This window comes from Centropristis striata, chromosome 24 (genome assembly GCF_030273125.1).
Source record: "Centropristis striata isolate RG_2023a ecotype Rhode Island chromosome 24, C.striata_1.0, whole genome shotgun sequence".
Classification (NCBI taxonomy): Eukaryota; Metazoa; Chordata; class Actinopteri; order Perciformes; family Serranidae; genus Centropristis; species Centropristis striata.
In genome coordinates this window covers 17,774,911-17,802,198 of record NC_081540.1, presented here as the reverse complement: position 1 = coordinate 17,802,198, position 27,288 = coordinate 17,774,911, and the positions used below count along the sequence as shown (strand labels likewise).

Below are 27,288 nucleotides of genomic sequence, written 5' to 3'. Positions count from 1 at the left end.
ATAAACGTGGAGTTCATTTGTGAACATAACACGTTAGCATCAGAGTGTTTGCCACAGAGCTTTTCTGCAATGATCCACAAATATCATTAGACCCCATAGCAATATGAACTTCCAGGTTGGCCTAAAAAAATATGTCATTTAGTTTGCTCCCTATATCATAGTAGCGTTCTGCCCTGTGCAGTATGCTGTGTGTATTCTGTGTCAGCTGTGTTACCTTGCAGTGGAGGCGTATCCAGCGGCTGTAGAGAGCGTGTTTACAGAGCCTGGAGGGCCGACCCAGATCATCTTTCCCTGTGGTGGCGTTGATCACCTCTAAGCCTTGGTCTCCCACCGTCCAATTCACACTGAAGTTGGGTGCTTTTCCTGGCTGGCGTGCCTCTGCGTTACTTATACCTGCAGGTAGAGATTCAGGTCACAGTAAACATAAAAAAAGAATGAATGGTCAAATCTATTTTATAAAAAAGACTTTAAAAAAAAACTACCCGAATGAGATTGTCGTTATTGTATATAGCCCAAACTAGATATCTATTTCTTTATATTTTGAGATTCAACAGCTATTGGAAATACATTTGCAGCATATTTCTGCATTCTTATAAATTTACAATGGCATTCTCTCCTCAAGTGCTGTAATCACATATTTTACTCACATATTACATTGCAATATACAGTATGGCACTGTATGGTAATTATAGTAAAGGTGTTCCACAAGGTTCTGTGCTTGGACCGCTTTTATTCACACTATAAATGCTTCCTCTAGGAAATATCATTAAAAAACAAAGTGCTGTTATCACATATTTTTCTCATATATTACATTACAATATACAGTATGGCACTGTATGGTAATTATAGTCATGGTGTTCCACAAGGTGCTGTGCTTGGACCACTTTTATTCACACTATACCTGTTCCTCTAGGAAATATCATTAAAAAACAAAGTGCTGTTATCACTTATTTTTTCCCAGATTGTATTGCAATATACAGTATGGCACTGTATTTAATTATAGTAATGGTGTTCCACAAGGTTCTGTGCTTGGACCACTTTTATTCACACTATACCCGAAAATATCACGAAAAAATAAAGTGCTGTTATCACATATTTTTCCCAGATTGTATTGCCATATACAGTATGACATTAATAACGAATACTGTTGATATTTCACTGTAAATTTACAGTGTACAGCAGTGTGGACGGATGAGTAAAAATCAGTCATGAAGAGTTAGTGTCGTCTGCTTCTCACCACTGAGCAGTGGCTTGTTCAGGCTGAAGGACTGTGGCAGGTCCTCGATCTCAGTAATCCTCTGGTACATGGCTCTGGAGAGGTGGTCAGCGTGGTACAGGCTGCCCAGGATGATGCTGGAGAAGTAGACGGCCTCAGTGAAGTAGCTCATCAGAGAGCCTTGGAATCCAAGCACGTTCCACCTGAGGGGGAACAGAAACAAAATACCCACTCAGCTTGTCCCTGCATTTATAGATTAGGGTCTTCTGCTGTAGTCCTCCTTTTGTAAACAAGAAGAAGAGACAAAGAGAAGAAGGAGGCTGAACCCCATTGATTCCAGCTCAGAGGAGTCCTGAGCTGTGAGCGGCCCTCCTGGAGATTCATCAAGCAGTCTAATCAAAGCCTCGGTGGCCTGATGGCACCTGAGCACCGCAGCTGACGGCAGAGACAGAAAACGAGTGATTGCAGGCTGACACTGAGATAATTCAGCCGCTTTACACCTGCACATAATCATCAGGATTCATACTGTTCTGCTCTAAAACACCCTCCATCTCAAGTGCTTCTGCAGGGCTGTGTTTAATATTTGGAAAGGGAAAACTACAGTATGCTACAGCTAGATTAAAGCTGATGTTTATTCATATTATATGTTCTAATGTTATTATCTATTCTGCTTTACAAAATCATAAAGGTGCATTCCATGTAAAAACCAAAAACACATCATTTGGTAATAATGAATGCCTGCAAAATGTCCAGTCGCCCTTAACCCTCTGAACCCCGAACTGTTTCAGGGAGTTTTTTACTCTTTTTACATTTTACTCACTGTGGCCTTGAATCTTGCTGCAATCTATACGTCCTGCAGCTCTATGGAATCGGCACAATCATGACTAGAGGTGGGAATAACTCAAAAATGTCTTTTGTGTAGTATAAAGAAAAGGCGCAAGTAAATTATTTAAAATAAATATTTATTTTAAAAGTTGGAATAAAATGGAATATATATGTTTGGCACATTATTAAACAATCCTATCAGTCAAGATATCATGGATTAGTGGATTCCTTAGATCTTCTCACTGGTAGACTAACTTTGGCGCAAAGTGACCCACTTTGTTGAGTAATGGTTGACATTATAATCTACCAATCCTCATCCAATCATCCAAAAGGAGCCACCAGTCACGTCAATGGTCCGGAGAAGGTGGCTAATTGCTGTTTCCATGGTTTCGTTCACCACTATGTAGAGATTATAAAGTCCATACAAAGTAAAGCATATTGAGATCGTAACTCATATACAACAACTCACTAACTTACTACTAATAAGCAATAATTCTGAGGTTATTGAGGGAAAACCCTTAGTTAATGGCTTACTGGTTGTATAATAAGGCCATGCAGAATAAGGCATTAATTGCTACTTGATAATGACTAATTAAGAGCCAATATCTTACTTATTTGCATGCTAATAAGCAACTAATTTATGTTGAATATGTGTTCCCTAATTTAAAGTGTTACCCAATCTTGGCTACTGATTACTGATTACTAGGGGTGTGACAAAATGTCGTGCCACGAGAGCTCGCGAGATTAAAAATCAGTCTCGCGAGATTTGTGAGTTATCCAAACTTCTATTTGTTACCTGTGGGGAGAGTAAAATGAAAAGAAGAGGAGGAGAAGGAGGGCAAGCAGCCAGAATGATGTCGCAGGGGCCGGCGGCTCGTTAAGAAGAGTAAGAACGAGTCAAAGCTGCACAGTCCTCCTGCAGCAGTCTTTCCCAGCTGCAGAGCCGGAGGGGATGTTAACCCCTTAGCGTCCAGTCTGCAAATTGCTAACAGGCTAACAGTTAGCTCTGTAGCAGTACAGTGTGTGTATGTGCTGCTGCTGCAGGAGGTGTTCACTTAGCGATCTCTGTTTGGTTACAACAAGCACCGGACACTCACAGTTAGCGATGCCGGTTAATTCAAGATCGCTATGTTTATGATAATTAGCCATGCTGATTTGTTTTGATCAGCTGCTGATGTTGTTCAGTTAGCGACGGCGGCCACAGTTGCGTCTCCGTGTTTAATCCCTCTTGTTTGTGATCACGGATCACGGCCGAAACTGTCTCTAAGCGATTAGCATACTTCACCTCTGGATTCTCATTAATCCCTCTGGGTGATTTTATTTTTTTATTTATCTTATTTTAACTTTTATGAATTTTAGTTTTAGTTTCAAGTTGTGGAAGAAGTTTATTAAAAGCTCATGCTTACATCATGCATGTAAAGAGTTATAATAAAACATTTCAAAATGCATTTGCAACTCAGTTAAATAAAAGTCTGTTGGTCCAGTCATATATTTTGTCATTGTAGTTTTGTTAAAATCTCATCTCGTCTCGTCTCGTTCTCGTGAACCCAATATCGTGTCTCGTCTTGTCTCGTGAGCTGAGAGTATCGTCACACCCCTACTGATTACTACATGCAGCCTGTGTATATACTGTGTGATGGAACAGGAAGTGAAACATCACAAACCTGGCTATTTTGTCGCTGCAGGACATGGTGAGCAGCCTCTCACCCTGCAGAACCCCGTCCCATGTCTGAATCGTGTTACTGGAGCGCACTGGGATGGTTCCTTCACCGGACTCTATTTTAGTACGCAGCTGCCCTCGTGCTTTTCTGTTCGGGTGTCTGTCCCCCTGATCTGGGACAGGAAGACATGGTAAGACATACATATTCATGCTAAATATTTAGTAATATCAGGTCTTCCTCAGGGTCATGTCCAGCCTTGCTCACCCTCCACTCCGGCTTCATGGGGAGAGAAGATACGGGCATCTCCACAGGGCGAGGTGCTGATGTACAGGTGGAACTGGACGTGTTCCTTCAGTCTGAAGCCTTGGGTGTTGTTACACCTGATAAAAATGGATTTCTGTTGCTCCTCTTCATGGTTACTGGAGACACACGGAAAATCAGGTGACATTATAACGTTTCTGATTGGCTGGTAGGAAAACTTTGACTCACACAGTTCCAGTCAAGGTTTGGAAAAAAAATATTTTATATTATTATTGAATTCACCAAGTGTTTAAATTGGCATGTTAAAGTTCTCCAGAGGGGAGAGATCCAACAGATATTGGAAATAGATTTGCAGTATATTTCTGCATTCTTATAAATTTACAATGGCGTTCTCTTCAAGTGCTGTAATCACATATTTTTTTCTCCCACATTGCATTGCAATATACAGTAAGACACTGCACGGTAATGTTAGTCATGGTGTTACACAAGGTTCTGTCCTTGGACAACTTTTATTCACACTATACATGCTTCCTCTAGGAAATATCATTAAAAACAGTGCTGTCATCACATATTTTTCCCAGATTGTATTGTAATATACAGTATGACATTAATACAGTCAAATACTATTGATATTTCACTGTAAATTTAAAGTGTACAGCAGTGTGGATGGATGAGTAGAAATCAGAATTTAAAAAAATATATATATTATTATTGAATTCACCAAGTCTTTAAATTGGCATGTTAAAGTTCCCCAGAAATGTTTTTCCTCCTGATTTGTGAATATTACACTGTAAAACTTTCAGTCTAAATATCACATATCTATCGTAATCACGTTTTTTTTTTTCCCAGATTGCATTGCAATATACAGTATGACACTGCACGGCAATGTTAGTCATGGTGTACCACAAGGTTCTGTACTTGGACCACTTTTTTCCACACTATACATGCTTCCTTTAGGAAATATGAATAAAGAATAATGGCATTCTCTGTATGATACTGTATGTCAACAATACAGTAGAATGCAGTTCAGATTTAACTGTTAATTTAAATGTAAAGTTTTACATTGTATTGGTGATTGATGGATAGAACTACTAAAGAGTGCAATACAGTGAATTCGTACAACAAGTTTTAAGACACACACACACAGACTTTCACAGACCTGTAGACAGTAACAACATACAGTGCAGACACTGCAACTCACCTGAGGAAGTGTTCCAGCTGGGAGTACAGGTACCTGATGAGTGAGCGGCGAGCCACAATCTCAGCATGGCAGTCATTGAGGGCCAAACCTCTATCGCTCATGTATTCACCGTTGATGCACTTTGTCCCCGTAGACACACAGATCACCTGAGCCTCCTTCACATCAGTACCTGTCAACAAAACAAATCACAGAGCATGCAGCTTAGCTTTAACTGGTGACTCTAAATTGTGTTGCTGCACATTCAATCACAGCTTTTTAAAGCTTCAAACATTTTCACACTGCAAAAAAGGTGTGTCTAAAAACAAGATAAAAACACTAAATCTGAGGGAAATGATCTTGCTGCACGGACAGATAATTTCACTTCGCAAGATTTCTTAAATTAAGATTTTTAAATCTAGAAATAAGCATGTTGAACGCTTAAAATAAGAAATTAACTCTTAAAACAAGATAAATTACACTTCTAAATCTAAAGTTTTTTTATCTTGGTAAGAAACAAATAATTTGCAGTGCACTCTGCTCGGGCCAGTTCATCGCTGCTTGCAGCTTTAATTTATCTTGTTTTAAGCGTACAACATGCTTATTTCTAGATTTAATAATCATGTTTTCAGAAATCTTGTCAAGTGAAATTATCTGTGCATCAAGATCATTTCCCTCAGATTTAGTGTTTTATCTTGTTTTTAGAAACCCCTTTTTTGCATTGCAGAAGCAAAAAAAAAAATCACCTGTTGTCTGATTTACTGGATCAACATTTTGAACCAAAAAGAAACAAAGAAAAACCAACATGAATGTGATCTTGTGATTGTGTGTGATCCTGTCATCCAACTCTGTTTTTTATTCTAGTGTGACTCTATTTTATTTGTGTCTTGTCTTTTTAGCGTAACAATTTTGTATTCATTTTGTGTCTTTGTAAGTTATTTTGTGTCTTTTTTGGTCATTTTGTTTCTTCTGTGTATTTTTTTTTTGGGTCATTTTGTGTCTTTGTTTACTCATTTTCATCACCTGTTGTCATGACGACCCCCGCCAACACTTTCCGGCGAGCGTGCGGCGACGTGAAGTTGTCCGTCAGTTCGCTGAACTTGTCAACGACGAGGCGGGAGACGGCGTCTGCCAGGACCTGAGGCGGGAAAGAAAAATTAGCAGAGATGAAGCCACGCGGTGGAACGATACAACATAAAGAAAGCAGGTTAAAAAAGACCCATGTGTGATAAAAAAAAAAAGCTTCTTATCAGCACTGAAACTATTATTGAATATTTCAATTAGCAAATGTGCCCTGGTGTGAATGACAGGCAGGGCTGTGAGCAGCTTAGAACAGTCAGATCCTCTGCTTCACTGACTGCTCTGTAGGTAACGCACAGTGACTTGGAAAGGCTGCTATAATGAACAGCAGTGTTTGAATAGCACTCAGAGTGTGATGCTAATTAAGATAGCAGCTGTGTTATCAGCGCGCAGGGATTACAGGCAGGGATTAGTTTATGTGTAAATAGATTCTCGGTGTATTGAACTTGTCTATCCTCAAGCCGTCTCCATCTTCAATCACACTTTGTCAGGTTGGCCATTAGATGACAAACATCCAACAAGGAAGTGTTTGTTTCCACCGGTTCTTTCAGGCTATGACTTTTCTCATCAAGCTAATCTCAGCTAATCTTTAGCAATCTTTATGCTGCTTTTGTCCCTTTACTGCCTAAGAGAGCCACTTGTTCTCTAATGCACTTTTGATACTGATTTTATGCATTTCGTGTAGCAGTTTTACACTTTTATGTGATAATGGTTGCATTGAGATTTTAAAATCAAGTTCATCTTGCAATTGGTGGGGTTAGTACGGTGGCCCTGAAGTGCAAATCACAACGGCAAATCAGAAAACACAACAACAAATCAAAAAAACACAACAACAAACATAAAACACAACAACAAATCAACTGTGATGAACTCACATCCTTTTCATCCTGCCTGTATACACCACTTAAAAATGTTTAAATGCCATGTTGGTATTTTTTTTTCAACACAACCTCACCTATATGACATAATAATAATTGATTGACTTACAGGATCAACATTTTGAACCAAAAAGAAACAAAGAAAAACCAACATAAATGTGATCTTGTGATTGTGTGTGATCCTGTCATCCAACTCATTGGATCATTTTGTGTCTTTTTGTATTTTTTTTGGTCATTTTGTGTCTTTTGTTGTGTCTTTTTTTAGTTATTTTGTGTCTTTTTTTGGTCTTTTTATGTCTTCTGTGTTTTTTTGTTCATTTTGTTTTCTCATTTTGTGTCTTTTTTGGTCATTTTGTGTCTTTTTTGGTAACTGTGTGTCTTTGTTCAGTCATTTTGTGTCTTTGTAAGTTATTTTGTGTCTTTTTTGTGTGTTTTTTGGTCATTTGGTTCCTTCTGTGTCTTTTTTGGTCATTTTGTCTTCTCATTTTGTATCTTTTTTGGTCATTTGGTGTCTTTGTTTAGTCATTTTGTGTCTTTTTGGTCATTTTGTGTCTTTTTTGGTCATTTTGTGTCTTTTGTTGTGTCTTTTTTTAGTTATTTTGTGTCTTTTTTGGTCATTTTATGTCTTCTGTGTTTATTTGGTCATTTTGTCTTCTCATTTTATGTCTTTTTTTGGTAATTGTGTGTCTTTGTTTCGTCATTTTGTGTCTTTTTTGTCATTTTGTGTCTTGGCCGAGGCTTACCTGTGGCAGGTGAAGCTGCAGTCCTTCTCTGGGTATCGGTTGTCTGGATGGAGCCTGATCCAGCTGCATGTTAAACAAAGCAAAGAGAGCAGCCTGGGCAGCCCGGGCTTTGGCCAGCTTCTTGTTCCTCCCAGAACCCTGAAAGTTCTGAGCATCCACTGTCACTGACATGACAAAGTTCTTGGCGTGGCTCTCCCCGCTCTCTGACACAAAGTCATACTTGAGACCCGGCCGCAACTCGTTGAGGATCATGACTGGATTTTTGCCACTTGTAGGGGAGATGAAGGCGGAGGGGGCAGGAGGTAAGGGGGCCTGGACCAGGTTTGGGACAGGGGAAGGGAGCAATGGGTACTCAATCCCCAATGAGCTGAAGGAACCGTTACTGTTGGATGCGAGGTAAAACGGGTCATCTACTGGAGCGGATGTCTCAAAGGCGTTAAAGAGCATGTCCGGAAAGTCCGCCTGGTCCGAGGTGAAGTCCGTGTGGACTGACAGAGTCCGGCCCATAGCCATGTGGGCTTCAGATGCGTTGGGGAACTGTACGAAGGACCGCAGGGCCTTCTCCGCTGCGTTCAGCTTGGCCTTCTTCTTGGTCGGACCAGAACCTTCAAAGAGCTGCCCGTTGACCTCCACAGTCATCACAAAGACGGGCGCATGGACGGGTCCGGTCTGAGAGAGCAGTTTGTACTGCAGCCCCGGCTTGATCTCATTCAGCTGCATGAGGGCATTCTTTGGCAGAATGGGCCCGGGGACTTTCTTACGCTTCTTGGGCTTGTACTTGGAATGCGCATGCCCGTTATTGCCCTCCTCTAAGGGACGTTTCCTCCCACCCCCAGCACTCCCATTGGGGAGTTGAGCAGCCTCAGCTGCAACCCCCTCTTTGGAGAAGAGGTTGTCCAAGTTGCGATTTTCCTTAACATCTGTGCTGCATGAACCTGCGGTGCCCAGAAAGAGTAACTTACAATGCCTTCGTTGCAGGATCTTGTAAATGTAAAATTTAGAGATTCCTTTACCTTTCTTTGCAAACTGAACAAGTGATGTGTGTTCCTTAATCAATACTGAGGTATAAATGTGTGGCAGTAAATTATATTGGTACAAGTATATTTTATTCTAAGCACATGTATTCATTCATGACAACAAAACCTGTGTACAATTCTAGGAACATTTTTAGAATAAATCACATTTAAGCAAATTCTATATATACAATAACTAATATCAGCTATTTGTTGGAATACTCAAACTTAGTGTATTTATACAAATGTATTTCGACATTTCATTGTGTGGATGAACATGTGTATTTTGGGAACACATATCAACAGGCCCTGTTAACAAAGCTGATGGAACTTAATGTAAATTTCCATTTATAACATCCTCCAGCAAAAGCTCGATAGGTTACTCCTTTCGGTGCTCAGGACAGAAAACAATCCAAAAAACTGCAGGTTTACAAGGGTTGTGGGGAGAAATGAGGGTGCAAACAAGGATGTCAACTTTTCCCAAATAACTGAACTTCAACTGAGCCTGAAGAAAAATACCAGAGAAATTAAATTAATTTTAAGCATAAATAGGGCCCCTCAGGCAGAAAACCAGCAGCTACTGTACACTACAACCTTTTTGTAATCAATAAACAGTAACAGTACTTCATGTTTGTTGTCAACCAGTGTGTTCAGCATGTAAATTTGACCCCAATATGGTACGACTGTAAGGATGGGTTCTGAGAACTGGTTCCATTATGGATCTGGGTCCAAGACCCTGTTTACACTTGGTTTTAAAATGTGTCTTGGGCAATCGGATCATGTGTCTCCAAAGGGTGTCCAGCTAATCTGTGTATCATTCATTATTTCCATTTTCAATTGGCAAATCAAAAAATCAAGTAATGAAAAATTGACTGATTATAACACAAAAAACGAAAAAATGCTTGTTTTTTCATATTTCAAAATTAGGCTCGGATCAAAAATACGGAATGGAAAAACGGGCACCAGGACAGAATTTGATTTTAATATTTTATTGGTCGGGTTTACGTGACCCGGAAGTTTGACTGCGGTCAAGTGAGCCGTCATTCGCTTCTCCGTCGTCAAACCAGGCGTCCCTATATAATGTAGTGCGCCCGTATTGTGATATTTACGGTAAATTCATTGAAACTGCTCAGAGTGAGCTGACATGAAGGATAAACACTTTACTGTCATTCTTTCTCACTTTTTTCAGCATAAAACTCTTACCCACAGAGAGGAGATGAATATTTAACTTTACCACATGAGATAATTAAATTGCGTCACACCGAAAATGTATTGCTGACCATTTGTGTTTAGATTTCGTTACTACCAATGGGACTTCCGCTAGAAGGTGAAATAGCCCCGCCACATTTAATACTTTGGGTAACAACAACAACTTGAGTCTCTAGTGGGGGCCTAGTAAGGTTGTCTCCATAGCAACCGCTATGTTATCGCTTTTTGTCATACCAGCGAGCTGAAACAGGACTGATTAGTTACTATTAATTAAATTAAAAAATATATATTTTTTATCTAATTTCATAGGCTGATTTTATTTAAGATATTTTTTTATTTAAATGTGCCCTTAATGGAGCTTCGATCTAAAAAAAAAAAAAAAGGTACTCGTGTTGTTACACAGTATTTATGTTCACTTAAGTAAATGGTTTCAATAAAACTACTTGTGCCATGTCATATTTGGCTTTGACTGAACATTTGCTCTCACTTTGTGACAAAAACATTGGGATATATATCGATATTTAGCCTTAATATATTGGAATATGACTTTTGGTCCATATCGCCCAGCCCTAACCCGTGCCCAAACCAACTGTCATTATTATAGCACTCCAAAATGTGCATCACTTCCTCTGTAACCACAGTTAACAGTGCCTGGACAGAGTTGAGTCACAGCCAGTAGACAACTGTAGACAGAGTAAATAACAAGCATGCAGTGGGGGCCAGAACTCAAACATGAGAAACACAATAGTGGATAATGCCCTGAGCAGCCAGAGGGGGGAATGATTATCGGCCTGTTGGGGGAGAGGGAACATTTTGTTATTGTCACTCTACTGAAACGGACAGAGCTGCAACTCAGCCAGCAGAAATAGTCACATGAAACACATTCTCTTCATTAGATTGTGAGTCCACTGGGCTGCAAGGTCAACTGTCTCTGGGTCCAAATTGTGCCCAAATTGTAATTCGACTGCTAACAGCATAACCTGGCATTTTATGTTTGATTTCTTCTTGACTTTCTGTTTACAGTTTTAGTAAACAGCCCTTGTATAACCTTGAACACTTCACTACACTGTCAGCCATAATCCACATGTTCTCCCAACTGGTTTTACTTTGGCTTACACAGAACAGGGACAGGATTACTGCTGTGTGGACACAATACACAAGTGTTTAAAGAGGCCCTGTCAGTTAGCGTCAGGGCAAAGCGGCAGCAGGTCGAATCACAATGCTAAATTGGCTATCTGGTTCATGTCTTCAGGCGGCTTTCAGCCTACCTGACAAACAACCAGCTTCAAAATGGAATGTCGCCTCGGCTCGATCGTATCATTTTTGCGATTAAATAGCCACGTCTTTTCCCTGCGAATCAGCTTTCAAAAGCAACAACATGAATGGTGTCGGATGATGTCTGGCCTTGTGTTCATTCGATTTGCTTTCCCCTGCATATAAACTTCACTTAGAATCTTGCTACATCCATCTTTTCCATGAAATCCTATTGAGGCTTATCCTGGGTCAAAACACACAGTTTTGCCGTAAAAATATAACATTTTCATGTAAAATTAATGAAGGAATGCCATGATGACACAATTTTCCTAAAAGTAATTATTATTCAGTATTATTCAGTATAAATTACAGTTTTTGCTGATATCTACATTTACATACGCTCACTGTATTTTTTACAGTGAAGTTCTGGCAACCACAGCTGCCGGTATTTTACTGTAAATTAAACAGACTTTTTTTTTTTTACAGTGTACTTGTGACATCTTATATTTGGCTTTGACTGAACATTTGCTATCACTTTGCAATAAAAATATCGGGATATATATCATATATCGATATTCGGCCTAAATAAATCGGGATATGACTTTTGTTCCATATCGCCCAGCCCTACACTGTATCATATCAATACAGTAGAATGCTGTTCAGATTTCACTGTAAATTTACATCTAAGTTTTACAGTGCAGAAATATCAGCAACAACATGAATGGTGTCGGATGATGTCTGGCCTTGTGTTCATTCGATTTGCTTTCCCCTGCATATTAACTTCACTTAGAATCTTGCTACATCCATCTTTTCCATGAAATCCTATTGAGGCTTATCCTGGGTCAGGTGGTGTTAGGGCTGAAATAGACCTGCGTTTCAAATCTAGAGGTGGCGCTCAGGGGGGCTTTAGGGAGCTTTTTTGTTCAGGGCAAGAGGACAAGCTTAGAATTTGCCATCAAAATGGAGTGAAATCTCCCAGTAGATACACCCTGACCCTTGGATTAAGCTCTGATCTGCCTCCTCAGCCGGCCAAAAGGAATTGGATGGTACATTTTCAAGGTCAGTGTGACAGTACAATGCACCAGGGAGACTCTGTATTTCCTTTACCTACATGCATGCATATCAGAAAGTTAATAAAATCTGATTCTGTGCTTAGAGCTGATAAGTGTTCCTGTAAGTGACTCACTCATGCTTTTCACTTCGTCCCCCTCTACGGCGAGCAGCCTCTGTTGGTTCCGAGGTGGCCGATCTTCCACTCGACCTGAAGGAAACACACAAAGTTTCACTCTTATTAAAGAAGTGACCATTTATTGTAAATGATAACACAGTTAGGTTGTTTAAAAGGCTTTTTTAATTGTGTTTTTGTTCATCAGATCTATGTTTACTTGACTACTGCAGGCAAGTGACACAGTTTTCTTTTTTCCACTAAATAAACGCACTCTGGGCAAAGGCTCATGTAAATATACACACCTTAAATGTAAAAACCTGCACCTTAGATGTAAATTTACAGTAAATTCTGAACATTATTCTACTGTATTGTTGTCATACAGTATCATACTGTACATTGAACTGTAATCTGGGAGAAAAATATGTGATTACAGCCATTATTTTTAAGTCATGTTTCCTCAATGACGCATGTATAGTGTAAATTAAAAGTGGCCCAAGCACAGAACCTTGTGGAACACCAAGACTAACATTTCCGTGCAGTGTCATGCTGTATTATGCAATGTGATCTGGGACAAAAAATAAGTTTACAGCACTTTAAGAGAATGTCAATTTTTACAGGAATTTACTGTATATTTACACTGAAAAGTCTAATAACATTGTGACAAAACTGTGAACAGTATTGTGTTGTAAATTTACAAGAATACAAAACCTTCAATTCAAATTTCATCAGGTCAACACATCCATGTGTTCCATACTTGTGAATCTTGTTTTGGCAGTATAATGTATACAATATGTGTGTTTGGGGTTATTTTTATGAAGTTTGTTATATGGTGCTTTATGGTGTTTTCCCGATTTCCGTCTTTTTTTTTTCATACCTCTATTATTTTACTGTTCTCTACCCTTTTTTCTGTGGGAGCCCATTTTCGCCAATGTGATGAAAGAAAATATTGTCTGTGTAAGACATTATAATAATACACTATGAGATACAAAGTCATTATTATGGGAAATATTGTCATTATTATAAGATACTCCTAATTATGAGACATTAAGTCATTCTTTTAAGAAGATTTCTCATTATAATGACTGAATTTCTTTCCCCGTCACATTGGCGGAAATTGGCTTCCATACTTTGCATTGTGAAGCACCTCACTAAGTTTTAAAATTTGTTAAAGAAATAAAACACTTCATTGCCTGCACACAACAGACTGGCAGAGACTGGCAGGTGAAAACATTACCATTCAGCAGACAGCTGCCACAAAAGCCTGAGCAGCCTTTTGAGACTGATATATTTCACTAACCTTCATATTTTAACAGCTTTTTATTCATTCCATAGAACAACCTGAACGTTTAAAGGGGAAAACTTCTCAGAACATTTGCCTACATTACCCACAATGCAAAGCAAACTTCTGTTCTATTGTCTCTATACATTGGCACACGATTTTTTTTTAAATTATATGATATGTTTTATTGTCCAGTTTATTTTAACATGAATTTATAATATTTTTCTATTATACAGTAAAACCACTTTCTCAGTATGTCATTGACATTTTCCTGTTGAAACCAATCCTCAACACCACCCTTTCTCATATGTCACTAGTCATCACGCAGCTCATTCTCCCCTTCAGCCAGCCTCCTCCGTCTCCACCTCCACCTCCACCCTACCCTCAGCTACTCCTGTCAGACAGATGTACTTGTCTCTCAGGATGATAAGAGACACTGAGCTGCCATTATTTCCTCCAGTCTAATCAGGGGAGTGTCACTCACCGAGCCAACCCTGGACAATAAATAAACAAACTAAAATGATGCAATAATTATACACAGAAATGGCGGCCATTCCTTCGGTCAGCTGCAATCCTGTTAAAGTATGCACAAGTCTAACTGGTTGTCAGTTTTTAGCCCAACCCTGCAGTGTAAAGCATTGGAATTCAAAATTCTGTACATTTTAACATTTAAATCTGAGCAGTATTCTGCTGTATTGATGTCATACAGTGTAATACTGTACATTGCAGTGTAATCTGGGAGAAAAATATGTGATTATAGCACTTTAAGCCATTATATTTAAGTCATGTTTCCTGAAGGACGCATGTTTAGTGTGCATAAAAGTGGTCCAAGCACGGAACCTTGTGGAACACAAAGACTAACATTACAGCGCAGTGTCATACTGTATTATGCAATGTGATCTGGGACATTTAGATCTTTACACTGTACATTTACAGTGAAATCTGAGAAGTATTCTGCTGTATTGATGTCATACAGTGTCATACTGTATATTTCAGTGTAATCTGGGAGAAAAATATGTGATTACAGCACTCATAGCCATTATTTTTAAGTCATGTTTCCTGAAGGACGCATGTGTAGTGTGAATAAAAGTGGTCCAAGCACAGAACCTTGTGGAACACCAAGACGAACATTACTGCACAGTGTCATACTGTATTATGCAATGTGATCTGGGACATTTAAATCTTTACACTGTAAATTTACAGTGAAATCTGAGCAGTACTCTGCTGTATTGGTGTCATACAGTGTCATACTGTATATTGCAATGCAATCTGGGAGACGAAATGTGTGAATACAGCACTTTAGGAGAGCCAATATTTACAGGAATTTACTGTCAATTTATACTGAAAAATTTAACAATGTGCTGTAAATATTCAGTAATTTACCAACAATATTTATTGACAACAATATATTTCTAGTAACACAATGTATTTCTGACATACAGTAAGTAACTATAAAAAAAATACAATAGGTTGCAGGTGATGCTGCTGCCAGTTTATTTCTGTGAAGTTTTACATTGTACTGTTAGTCACTGACCAAATGTAAAGAGATTCACAATTTCAATAATATAGGTCAAATATGAAAGCACATAATAATTAGTTTGAATTAATTTCAGTCATTTGGGGGATATGTCTAGTTTTGCAATTATATAGTGGACATCTTCAGACAAGTAGATATCTGTCAAACAATGGTACTTTACCATAGAAACCCTTTGGAGTTTTGGGCTATTTTGGCCGTTTTTTAAATCCTTTTAATTCTGCCTGTATATACCACTTAAAATATGTTTACCACACCATGTCGATATTATTTCTTTCAGCACAACCTCAACTATATGATCTGATAATTATTTTTTCCCTTTGACTTACTGGATGAACATTTTGAACCCAGTAAAACAAACAAAAAACATAAATCACAACGATAATCATAGTTCACAATCATGCTTAATGAAGAATTTTAAATTTCTCAAATGTGGAAATAGGTTGCAAATATACTTTATAAGAGGTAAAATGAGGATAACATTATTCTATTATTCTACGAAATATATATGACCTTATCTATGGATTTCATTTGCCTATCATCATCAAACTAAAAACAGCATGGTGTTTCAAGCCAGAACTTTGGATTTCAGCACCATGGACAGCACCTTTTTTTTTAACACTGTATCTGCTGTGGACTTGGAAACAAAAAGCACAATAACAAGGTGGCCTCCATGTAATGTCCCCAAGCATATTGATATGTTAATATATTAATTCGTACTCATTTTACCCCCTAAGACTAATGAAGTCCAATACAACAATCCAGTAGTAAATGATTATGCTGGCAGGTATTTCTATTTTTTTACCCACCCCATTTGTATCAGCATAATGCAATATAGTCCAACACACACACACACACACACACACAATTAAAGATGTACAACCCTCATTCCCAAAATATCAGTATTCAGAGCAGAGCATTAGATATATTATCCTTGTACTGTTCAATCGCTATAAATATATAAAGATATAAAACTTTTAGCGGTTTGGTCTCATAACTTTGACCCTTTCACTGTATTTACACTTAATGACAGTTTATTTGAATGTTTTGTTCTGTAAAAATGTCTTGTTCAGCGTTTGGTTGGACTAACAAACACTCCAAGGAGTCGCTATTCAGTTTTCTGAGTTAAGTAACGTACATTTTAATTCTGTAAATCAGCTGAGAATTTTTCTCATTTTGTATTGAAATTAATGGACTAAAATGGTTTTGCAGCCGCCGTCATAGCCCCCTGCTGGAATTTTAGAATTCAGCTTACGCCACTTCCTGGTTTGCCTCCCTGCTCAGACCCGGGGGTTGCCACCTGATTTTCACTTAATGACAGTTTGGTTGGACTAACAGACACTCCAAGGAGTCGCTGCTCAGTTTTCTGAGGTAAGTAACATACATTTTGTTTTTGTTTTTTGCTAGCCAAAACTAACATCCCAGTTAATGCTAACATGAATTAGCAGCGACTTCTCTCAGTCAGGTTGAGGTGTAGAGAGGCTGTAGTCAGTGATCCGATCCCTCTCGCTCCTCCACAGTCCAGATATGGTCTGCTCCCCATATTGGAAACAAGATGGCGGCACAAGATGGCGACGAGTGTAACGCTGAACTCGATGCCTCAAACGGGCCACAAACCTATGAGTGAAGTCACGGTGACTACGTCCATTATTTATATACAGTCTATGAACAAGACAAACTGTGTGTTCGGCAGAGTATACATGTAGCAATCCCCACATTTTAGAAGAAATTTCTCTCACAGGAGCATTCTTTAAAACCAGTAACACTACATTTGGTCTAAGTCTTGGTGTGAGCCAGTAACGTTAAAACAGAACTTTTAGCCATTCAGCCCGAACCAAAGAGTTGGAGCCGCTTAAACTAAATCCATTAACCAACTGTTTCATGTGAAAGAAACCTTTTCAAATGTTTGCACCATTTTTGTCTGCATGTCGCCAGAGTTGAGCCTATTTCATCATATCCTTTGAGACGATGTTGTGTTTGTCTACACAGGAAATCCATTTATGGAAAAAGTGGGTTGACAATGTTTGCTATACTCAGCAACCAGTGAGAGGATCTCAATTAGACCCAATGAAATGACTAATCAGCTTTCCTCTGGAAGAAGAACAGAGAAACTCCAAGGCAATGGGATTGACAGGAACGGCTTCATACTTGGTGTGTATAATCGCTCGTCTGTTGGCAGATATGGCCTCCTGCCCCGCTGCCACTCAGCTGTGTGGCTCCAAACATTACAAATGACAATGTTATCAGGCTTCTCTGGCTCTATTGTGTGAGACGGGTGGAAGGAGAACAGGGCTTTGGTTGCCTTTCTCAAGATAATGGAAGAAGAAAATGAACTCTGAGGAAGTAAAATGTCAACAAATGTAGTTATCAGTAGAAACAGAAACTTTTGAGGGTTTGAATATTGTATTAGGCTCATTCAAAAACCTTGTTTACCTCATTACAGACTGTCTGAATCCCATACAGGTTATGGTGACTGCAGAATCTGATTTGTGTGATCCAGACAGTGTTTACACTGTTTCATATATACATTAATCGCTATAAAAGAGTAATGAATCAACTGTTACTTTGCTATTTTTCTTCTTTCCTTCAATAACAGAATGTAATGATTCAAACTTCCATTTCATCAATATGTGGAGATTCTACACCCTAAAAGTATAGAAGATGACTTTCAACACATTCAAAGCATTATTCTACACCCTAAAGGCATTAAATACAACTTTCAATACCCTAAAAGCATCATTCTACAACCTAAAGGGGATCAAATGTGAATTTCTACATCCTAAAAGCAGCCTTCTGCACCCTAAAGGGCATAAAATTTGAATTTCTACACCCTAAAAGCAGCTTATTACACCCTAAAAGCATCAAATACCACTTTCTACACCCTATAAGCATTCTTCTACACCCTAACAGCATCAAAGACCACTTTCTACACCCTAAAGACATTCAATACGACTTTCTACACCCTAAAGCATCTTTCTACACCCTAAAGGGCATCAAATTCAAATTTCTACACCCTAGAAGCAGCTTTCTACACCCTAAAAACATCAAAAAGGACTTTCTACACCCTAAAGACATTAAATACGACTTTCTACACCCTAAAGCATCAGAGCAGCTCTCTACACCCTAAAATAATCATTCTACACCCTAAAGTGAAATTCTAATCAAATTAGAATTTCTACACCCTAAAAGCAGCTTTCTACACCCTAAAGGGCATCTAATTTGAATTTCTACACCCTAAAAGCAGCTTTCTACACCCTAAAATCAGCTTTCTACACCCTAAAGGGCATCAAATTCGAATGTCTACACCCTAAAAGCAGCTATCTACACCCTAAAGTGCATCAAATTCGAATTTCTACACCCTAAAAGCAGCTTTCTACACCCTAAAAGCATAATTCTACACCCTAAAGAGCATCAAATTTGAATTTCTACACCCTAGAAGCATCATTCTACACCCTAAAGGGCATCAAATTCGAATTTCTACACCCTAAAAGCAGCTTTCTACACCCTAGAAGCACCATTCTATAGCCTGTCTAACACCAGACTATATCATATATATTCATTTTTCCGTAGAGGAGGTGTGATTTACGATCGTCCAGAGCCGTTTATTGGGCGCTACAAATGTCTGTCATAAGCGTCTGTAGCTCTTAGCCAATCGTATCAATTATACCAGATGACGTATGTAGAGCGACAGAAATTCTATGACGAAGCATCGAGGAAGGAGAGGACTGATGTTTACACGATGGTGGCGAAGGATTATTGCCGTTTGTGCAAGATATACACAACAAACTGGGTCTCTCGAAACCACGTTAGCTTAGCCACTAACAGGGCTAGTTGGTAGATAAGGCTTTTGCCAAATCCTGTTGGAAGCAAGGCTAAAACATCCTTTTTGGTGGTGATAAAGGACTACAATGCCAAACGTTGTTCTACTTTTGAAATAAACTTTGGCTCTAAACTATCTAGAACACTGTTTACAGCTAGATCCAAAGAGGGCGTCTGCTGCAGCCATGTTGGATCCGTAAGCAAACTACAAGCTTCCGTCTGTCCAATAGTACGCGTCAACGTCTTGCCGTCCCTCCCCGTTCTGTGATTGGATACCAAAAGCAGGGCTAAGAATCGGCCATGGACACCATGCTGCCTCGTGGTAAACAAAATCGAGCGCGCAAGGCATCATGGGTATACCCAGGCTAATCATTCTACACCCTAAAGCATCAAAGATGACTTTCTACACCATAAAAGCATCATATGGAACATTATTTGTTCAGCAGTAATACAAAGAACCATCAACAAATGGGAAAGAAAATGAGATTGTGGAGGATAAACAGCCGGCAGGAATGGAAAGTGGCATGTATATAAAAGGAGTCCGTGGCTTACCATCCATGTCGTATGAAGAATAAGTTTATCAGACAAGCATCACCAAATAAATAAAAATCTATTTACGTGCCACGCTCCAGCCTCAGATCATGCATCACAGCACACAGCACACTACACACTAAACACACCCACACACTGAGGAGAGAATGCGTACATTTAAACAAGGTTTGGCACAAGAGAAAAAATCAAATAGTGTATAGAATTAACTAGAATTATTAAACTTTTCATGTAACTTCAAGTAAAAACAAAGCAAGAAGAAACCTGGTGAAAATATTTCTACCTGTTAAGGGTCATGGGGGCCTGGAGCCTCATAAGTCTGTCACAAGTCTTTCCTCACTACAGAAACATCACATTATGTCTCCAGTGTCACTGTCTCCAATATTACAATGTTAGTGTTACTACTTACAATGGCAACTTCACAGTTGTCAACAATAATTGAGCAAACAATTAAACGTTAGACTGACGTAATTACAATAATAACGTCGGAAAAACAACTTCCAGGTCACAAGAAAAAAAATCACTGTAAAGTCAAGCAATATATTTCTGCACACATTTCTTAGTTCCCGATTTTCCATTCACGAGAACTTTAAAAAAATTATGTAATGTATTTTTCATTTTCCGATTGCTATGCTATGCTATGCTATGCTATGCTATGCTATGCTATGCCACAGTATATCAGGTTGGGAAACTGTTTTTCTAGGACATTAATGAGCAGCACAGGGGCTCCACAAGGGTCTGTTCTGGCTCCATTCCAAATACAACAACAGCCACATCCAGAAGTACTCAGACGACACTGCCTTTGTGGCATGTATCAGGAATGGACAGGAATCTTGAGTCACAAGAACTATCTCCTATAACTATATATATATATATATGGAAAATGGGTCTTTCTGCATGGTTTCCTTTTACTAAATGGAAATTTGGGAAATGGCTTGTTTTACAATTTTGGTGTTTTCTGAAAATCTGTTGGCCGTCACATACACTGCCCCTACTCCGCTTTACTCCCAGATAATCAAAAAATATCAAATATGAAGTATGTATATGTTCCGGAGATATTTAAAATAAAACTGCCTGGTTGGATGAAACTAGCGTTAGATAAAAACTACCCTTTTTCCAGAAAAAGGTTCCTATCTGATATTTAAAGTCTTATTTTTGTTGTTTTGGCCATCAGTTCCTCTATAAAAAAACAACCGAGATGAACAAGACTGCAGTGTTAGCTGTCCATCCCAGCCTAACATGTAGCCTAGCTTGCTAGCTTTGTTAGCCTCTGCTAGCCGGGGAGCATAGGACCCTTTTTTTGGGAAACAGGTCCTATGCTCCCCGGTATGTATTGCTACAGGGAATAGGACCCTTTTTGGGAAAAACGTAGAAAAAACATAGGACCCAGGGAACATAGTGATGACCTCGTTCGGAGCTACCAAGCTAGCAGCGGCAAACAAAGCTAGCAAGCTAGGCTACACGCTAGGCTGGGATGGACAGCTAACACTGCAGTCTTGTTCATCCCTGTTGTTTTTTATAGAGGGACTGATGGCCAAGACCGCAAAAATAAGACTTTAAATATCAGATACAACAACAACTCTAACTGACCACATCATTAATACACATTAATAACACACATAAGTGGATCTTCATGGTGTAGCCAACTCAAGAATGGAAACGAACAGCTGCCCGGAAGACAAATCTATCTGAAAACTGATGGGGGACTTTAAAAATCAATTGGTCCTATTAACTGGGTAGTCTGCCATTGCTCTGATGCTCTCTCCTGTGGGGGAAGAAATTTAAATAATACACTCCATACAATGGTAGACATGTCAGAAGCACCACCTGAGGCGCATTAGCCTCTGCTCTCAGGAAACTCCATCAACAACAACAACAGAGAATTTGGACACCAGCCATCAGCGGTAAGTAGTGCCCGAGCCGACATTGATAAATGGATTTTCGAGCTGTTTTCTGGTGCTTGAGGCGAGTTACAATCATCGCAGAGAGGGAAAACAACTGCAAACAGCTGTCACAGAACTCTGTTAGCGGCCTAATGCAGATGGATCGATCCTGAGGAGAGGCTGACAGGGAAGACGGAAAAATGGTGGCCTCACACATGTGATGCAGACAAGTTAAAAAAAAAACAACTTTCTTGATGGTTGCCAGCAGCACAATGCTTTTCTCACACACAAACTCCATTTTCTCCCCATGAAATGACATTTTGAGACGTGCAGAAATTGGACCCTGACGGACCGGGGTGTGACATATTGATAGGCCAGGCAGAGGTGATGAGATGGTGCATGAAAGGGGACAGAGGACAAACCCGGACACATTGGAGGGACATTTCTTGAATAATAAAAGCTTGGAATTGTACCAGAGTGTTAAAGTAAAATTTGGCAAAAACATGACATTTTGAATGAGAACAAGACTATCACAAAATGAATACATTTCGGTAAAGTTTGCTCACTTAAGCGAGATCATTGCTTGACCTTTTCAGCTTGGAAGGTACAAATGGAAAGCTTATTAACCTGCGCCTCTTTGGAAGTTTCTGTTTTAAATTCACTTAACTTTTCACAGGCTTCCAGAAGCTGGATGGAAATGTGACATTTACAGCAGATTACAAGAAAATCTGAACAGAATCCACCTAATGTAATGCAGAATCATCATATTCAATCATACATGGAAATGAATGAATGCGGGTCATTTTCAGCCTCAGAAGGGCTGACGAAGAAAAAACGTATGTAGGATCGAGAAATACTTTTTATAAAAAGATAATGGTTTGGATTAAAATAACTATCTCTGTGTGTAACACTGACGTAGTTCTATTCATGATGTAGAACATTAACTTAATGTAAAATAACAACATTGACTGTGGGCTACATGGTGGTGTAGTGGTTAGCACTCTTGCCTCACAGCAAGAGAGTTGCGGGTTCGACTCCGGCTCTTCTTTGTGGAGTTTGCATGTTCTCCCACAGTCCAAAAACATGCAATGGTTTGGTTCACTGGTTGTCTGTCTCTATGGGTGCATCCCATGTCCCTTATTTAATATCTCCTCTATCCTCATTTGAACCAGAAGTTATTTTGCGTGCGCCATCTTTACGACCATCCCAAAGCTCTCATTTGTGCTTGGAGGATGGAGGAGAGAGGATAGAGGAGGCATATCAGAGGAGTCATAAGCGAGGATATATGCGATAATCCTATGCGGAAGTCTTTTAGCGGTGGCCCCGCCCCCTGACTGGACATCAGTTATTGATTAGGTGCAGCAGCTGATCAGACTGACCATCTAACCTGATAAAACATTGGCTGGTGTTCAGTGGACACAGTCATGTTCAGGGATATTAAATAATGAATTTATCACCCAGATCATCTACTACGACGGTGTATTAGAGCAAGTCTGAAAAAATAAAAAAATATGGACCCAGGGGAGTGGGGCCCAGCCACCATGGCACGCGTTTTTACGCAGTATGACACTGTATGACATCAGTACAGTAGAATACTGTTCAGATTTCAATGTAAATTTACATCTAAGGATTACAGTAATGACAACTTGATGGTTCTTAAAAGAAAAACTTTGGTATAAAGTGTAAAAACAGTGTTGCAGCAGCACTGCTGGACTACAGCAGGGCTTTCCAAGGACACTTGCAGGCTCCAGCCATCTTTGTAACATTTTCACAGAGGCTCTGTGAAATCTTTATGACGGCTTTAATTTGCTGTGTGGCCCTGGCAGTAGCTGGAGGGGCAACGCGAATGCTGTATCAATTCCACACACTAATGCGACTCACTTAACCAACAGGGCTTCATGCAGACCACCACACAGCCTGCCCTCCCCTCCCACAGACATTTGTGCTGCTGACAGCAGACTATTCAAACCACTGTGGTGCCCTCTCCACTGGGGGCCAAGGAGAAGTGCCAGCCTTCCTGAAGGTAAAGCAATTAAGTGGATTATCTACTTCCATACTGCAGGGGAGACAGGGAGAGAGTATGCTTGGATAGCGCATTGTAAATGAAGCCTCGGGGCCAACAACCACAGGAGTCATTTATGAAATAAAGCTCAAGGTTATCTGGGGTGGATGTTACCTGGAAGTGAGCACAAAGATTTCTCTAAGAGCACAGATATGTGACAAATGAGTCTGTATTTTGCAAATGTTTAGCTGCGCAAAATGGACCTATACGGACTTCTAGAGACCATTAAATGGTCATCCCCGTAAACAAGGTCATGTTTTTGGTTTGGTATGGTTGTCTATTTGAGCAAGATTACAGAAAAAGTACTGGTAAGATATTTATAATACTTGGTGGAAGCATGTTACATTGGCCAATTAACCCTTTGAAGCTCAACATAGGTCTAAAGTGACCCGACTAAGTTTTTATATTCTATATCTTTGCAATAATTGAATTTAATCATTCAGTATTGCAGGTTTTCCTCCATACATCCTAAGTTTTTGTTTCATTTCTTACTTTTTGAATAAAAAACCCTTTTTTCATCACTACGCTTCTAATGCACAAGGTCATTTTTGTGTTTATATGTTGTCACCAATTCACCAATTTAAAACCTGACAAAGAAGACACAAATATTAACTATCCTTTTTGTTAAATTGGTGTTTTTCCAATGGAAATTATTATTTGGTGGCTCTAATAAGTCTCAAATGTTAAAATATGTGATTTTCCAATGTAACCTGGTGGTTCTAACAACTATTTTAAAGTTGAACCTTAAAAATAAGACAAACATCGTTACACATATACTCAAATTGTTAATTTATTGTATCACTTTTTGTATCACTACGCTTCTAATGCACAAGGTAATTTTTGTCCCATGAGTGTAAACTTGATGTAATAATACAAAAATTTTTTTTAGTAAAGTATGAAAGGAAAAATGGATATAGTGATCTGTTTTAATAAGAAATAGATATTCAATCACACAGCCAGCATGAAATAACATGGGAAATGAATGCGGGTCATTTTTGACCCATGTTGTGCATTAGAAGGTGTTTATATGTTGTGCATCAAAGGGTTAAGAATATAATAAAGTTTGGAGTGGAGCCAAATCACAGGGCGGGGCATTACTGTTGTGTCCTGGCATGGCTTCGGTGGAAGTTTGAGATCTCAGAGTGCTCTTTTAAGGTGCTTTTACAACCCAAATGCGTTTGGTTAGTCCAAATCAGAGTGAAATTGATACTTTTGCTTCGTTTTGTATTTAATCTAGTTTGCTTTTGTGCATAAATATAAGCGGACAAAATACAAAAAGAGATTTGTGGAGGGGCGTGTACCACGGCAGAGGGCTGGACATATACGTGCAGTATTATTTCTGATTGGTTGGAAAGTTGATGGTGGAAAATGTAAACACGGAAATAAACAAAGCAACATGGAGCCGAATGCACCACGAAGTACTGTTTGTCCCTTGACTCTGTAATGATCTATCGTACAAACAAATCCTTTCTCCTCCAGTTGATCTCAAATGATTTTATAAAGTCATTGTTTTTTTGTTTTTTTTTTACTTTGTTCAGCATCTCCTGTATATGGAACCACTTGGTTAGGTTTAGAAAAAACATCATGGTTTGGGTTAAAATAACTACTTCTGCACATGACTGACACTGAAGTGAATGAGATATTGAGATTTTCTGATGTAGAATGTAACATGGTATTTACACCTCACATACATTACTTAAAAAAACTAAAATTTGGTTTCACGGGGGGACATGAACAGTGGACTTTGTTGCTCTTTATAGTGCAACACCTGACTTCCTCTTTTTCTTTTGCCATAATTACTATGGCCACTAGAGGTCGCTGCAAAAAACAAATGTCAATAAGAGTCATAATAAAATACATAAAATGAATCATGGTGCATTAGTGCATAGTTTAAAGTACAAAGAGTGAATGAAAACAGCCCGCACATGTAAAAGGTAGATAAGAAACTCACTTTTGTGACCATTTTTATGTTTTATATTTTCTTTCTCACTTGTTCATGCTTATGTAATCTTAACAGAGTCACTGGGTGATAATATACAGTCATTCAACAAGGGCACTGAGGGCAGACTGGGGGCCCTTTGTAAACTGAATGCTCCAGATAGAGAAGGCTGATTTTTGTTTTTGAATGTATCCAATATTTATAACTGCAGTACAAAAATATGCAGCAAATCCTTCATGGATGGATAAAAAGGTAAAAGATTCCCTTTAATATAGAGCAACAGTACTAAAACCTTGGTAAGCTGTTGTATGTAAGCTTCCTATGAGATGCTGTTGAATGCTGGCATGTTGCAGTAAGATCTGTCAGCCTCAGGAATCTCTGCTGCACCTCCCGAACCCCCCCACCCCCCACTCTGTGGCACACACTCTCATTTTCATTAAACGCTGTCACAGGTAGCCTGGGCCTCCTGGGCCTGAAAATTGCTGCTGACTACATGCTTGTGAAAACCAACTGGGACATGGAGACATCATGTTGAGGAACCAGCAGAGCCCGAATTTTTCCCAAGGGCCTACATCCCTTTACAGTAGTCATTATGGACTGTGAAACGTTTAAGAAATGTTCCTGAGCCTCAAAGATACAACCAGACCAATTTTTGAGGCTGATACCACTATTGGTTATTTTACAGGTTAAAAAAACAACTAATAACAATAAACATAGTCCTTTTTTGGGGGTGGGGTTGTCATACAATTTCGAATGTCTATTGCAATGCAAGAGAGAAAAATATGTGATTTATAAAACTTGGTGGAAGCATGTAACATTGGCCAATTAAGTAAAGTGATTGGATAACGGCTTAATTTTGGCAAGTTGCTTCACCCTCTTCCCAACAAGGGAAGCTGTATCAGTGGTACCAATCTACCAATCAGTATCTTTTCTATAGCCTTAAAACTGAATCCAGGGCGTTCCTGGAAGAGCGCGTACCATAGAGGCATTGCCCTTGTAAGCCGGCGGCCTGGATTCGAATGCCACTCAGAGCTCTTTCTCACATGTCTCCCCCTTCACTCTGTCTCTTCTTTTTTTTAAAAACTGAATCCACTTGAGCCTCTGAAAGGGACAAAAAATGTCAAAAACCCAATGGGTTAAATGTGTTTTTTAAAGAGTTGCGACAAAGATGTGTGTGAAACATGTGAAGACTTTCAGTAAGAACTCTCACTAAATTACCAAAAAACATATCTTTACCAGTTCTCCATCCAACATATGCATGCTGTCCTATAAAAATGACTCAAAATGTTGAAGCATTAGGGACACTCAATAAACATGTACTGCAGACTTTTAGATTTTGAGAGCTGAGGGTGACAGAAGACAGAAACAACTATAAAAAGCTTGTATGTGCCAGCTCCTGACTTCCTGACCTTTGACCTCTGACCACGACAGGCTCTGACTTTACTTGAGCTCAGTCATTTTCCTGACTTTTTAAAAATTCATAAGGCCTCAGAAGGTCGGCATGACAGATTCCAGGTTCCCCTTCGCACTTGCTGACCCTCCTCCACTCCATTCTCCCTGCATCACTGGCCTCGCCGCGCACAACAGATGGCTATCACTGTTCTCTTCACCCCAGTCAAGGCCGGGCCGGGTTCTCCGCTATCTCCCAGAGGGAAAGGAGGGGTGCGGGAAGCTCATGGCTGATGTTGAATTTCACACCCCATGGCATCAGGATTAGCGGGAGCAGGAGGTGATGGAC

At 39.3% G+C, this 27,288-nt stretch overlaps 1 protein-coding gene across 1 annotated transcript in view; it reads right to left on the bottom strand.

The window, feature by feature from the left end:
• The window catches only part of LOC131962801 (double-stranded RNA-specific editase 1-like), a 90,347-nt gene that overhangs the window by 5,008 nt on the left and 58,051 nt on the right, over positions 1–27,288 (bottom strand). Inside the window, exons 3-10 of the mRNA XM_059327882.1 lie at positions 12,504–12,578; positions 7,842–8,776; positions 6,164–6,278; positions 5,165–5,333; positions 3,967–4,121; positions 3,706–3,874; positions 1,238–1,419; positions 215–393 (exon numbers count right to left, since the gene is read on the bottom strand). Of these exons, the coding sequence (XP_059183865.1) occupies positions 215–393; positions 1,238–1,419; positions 3,706–3,874; positions 3,967–4,121; positions 5,165–5,333; positions 6,164–6,278; positions 7,842–8,776; positions 12,504–12,507 (1,908 nt within the window). The 5' untranslated portion in view covers positions 12,508–12,578. The remainder of the gene's footprint in view (positions 1–214; positions 394–1,237; positions 1,420–3,705; positions 3,875–3,966; positions 4,122–5,164; positions 5,334–6,163; positions 6,279–7,841; positions 8,777–12,503; positions 12,579–27,288) is intronic.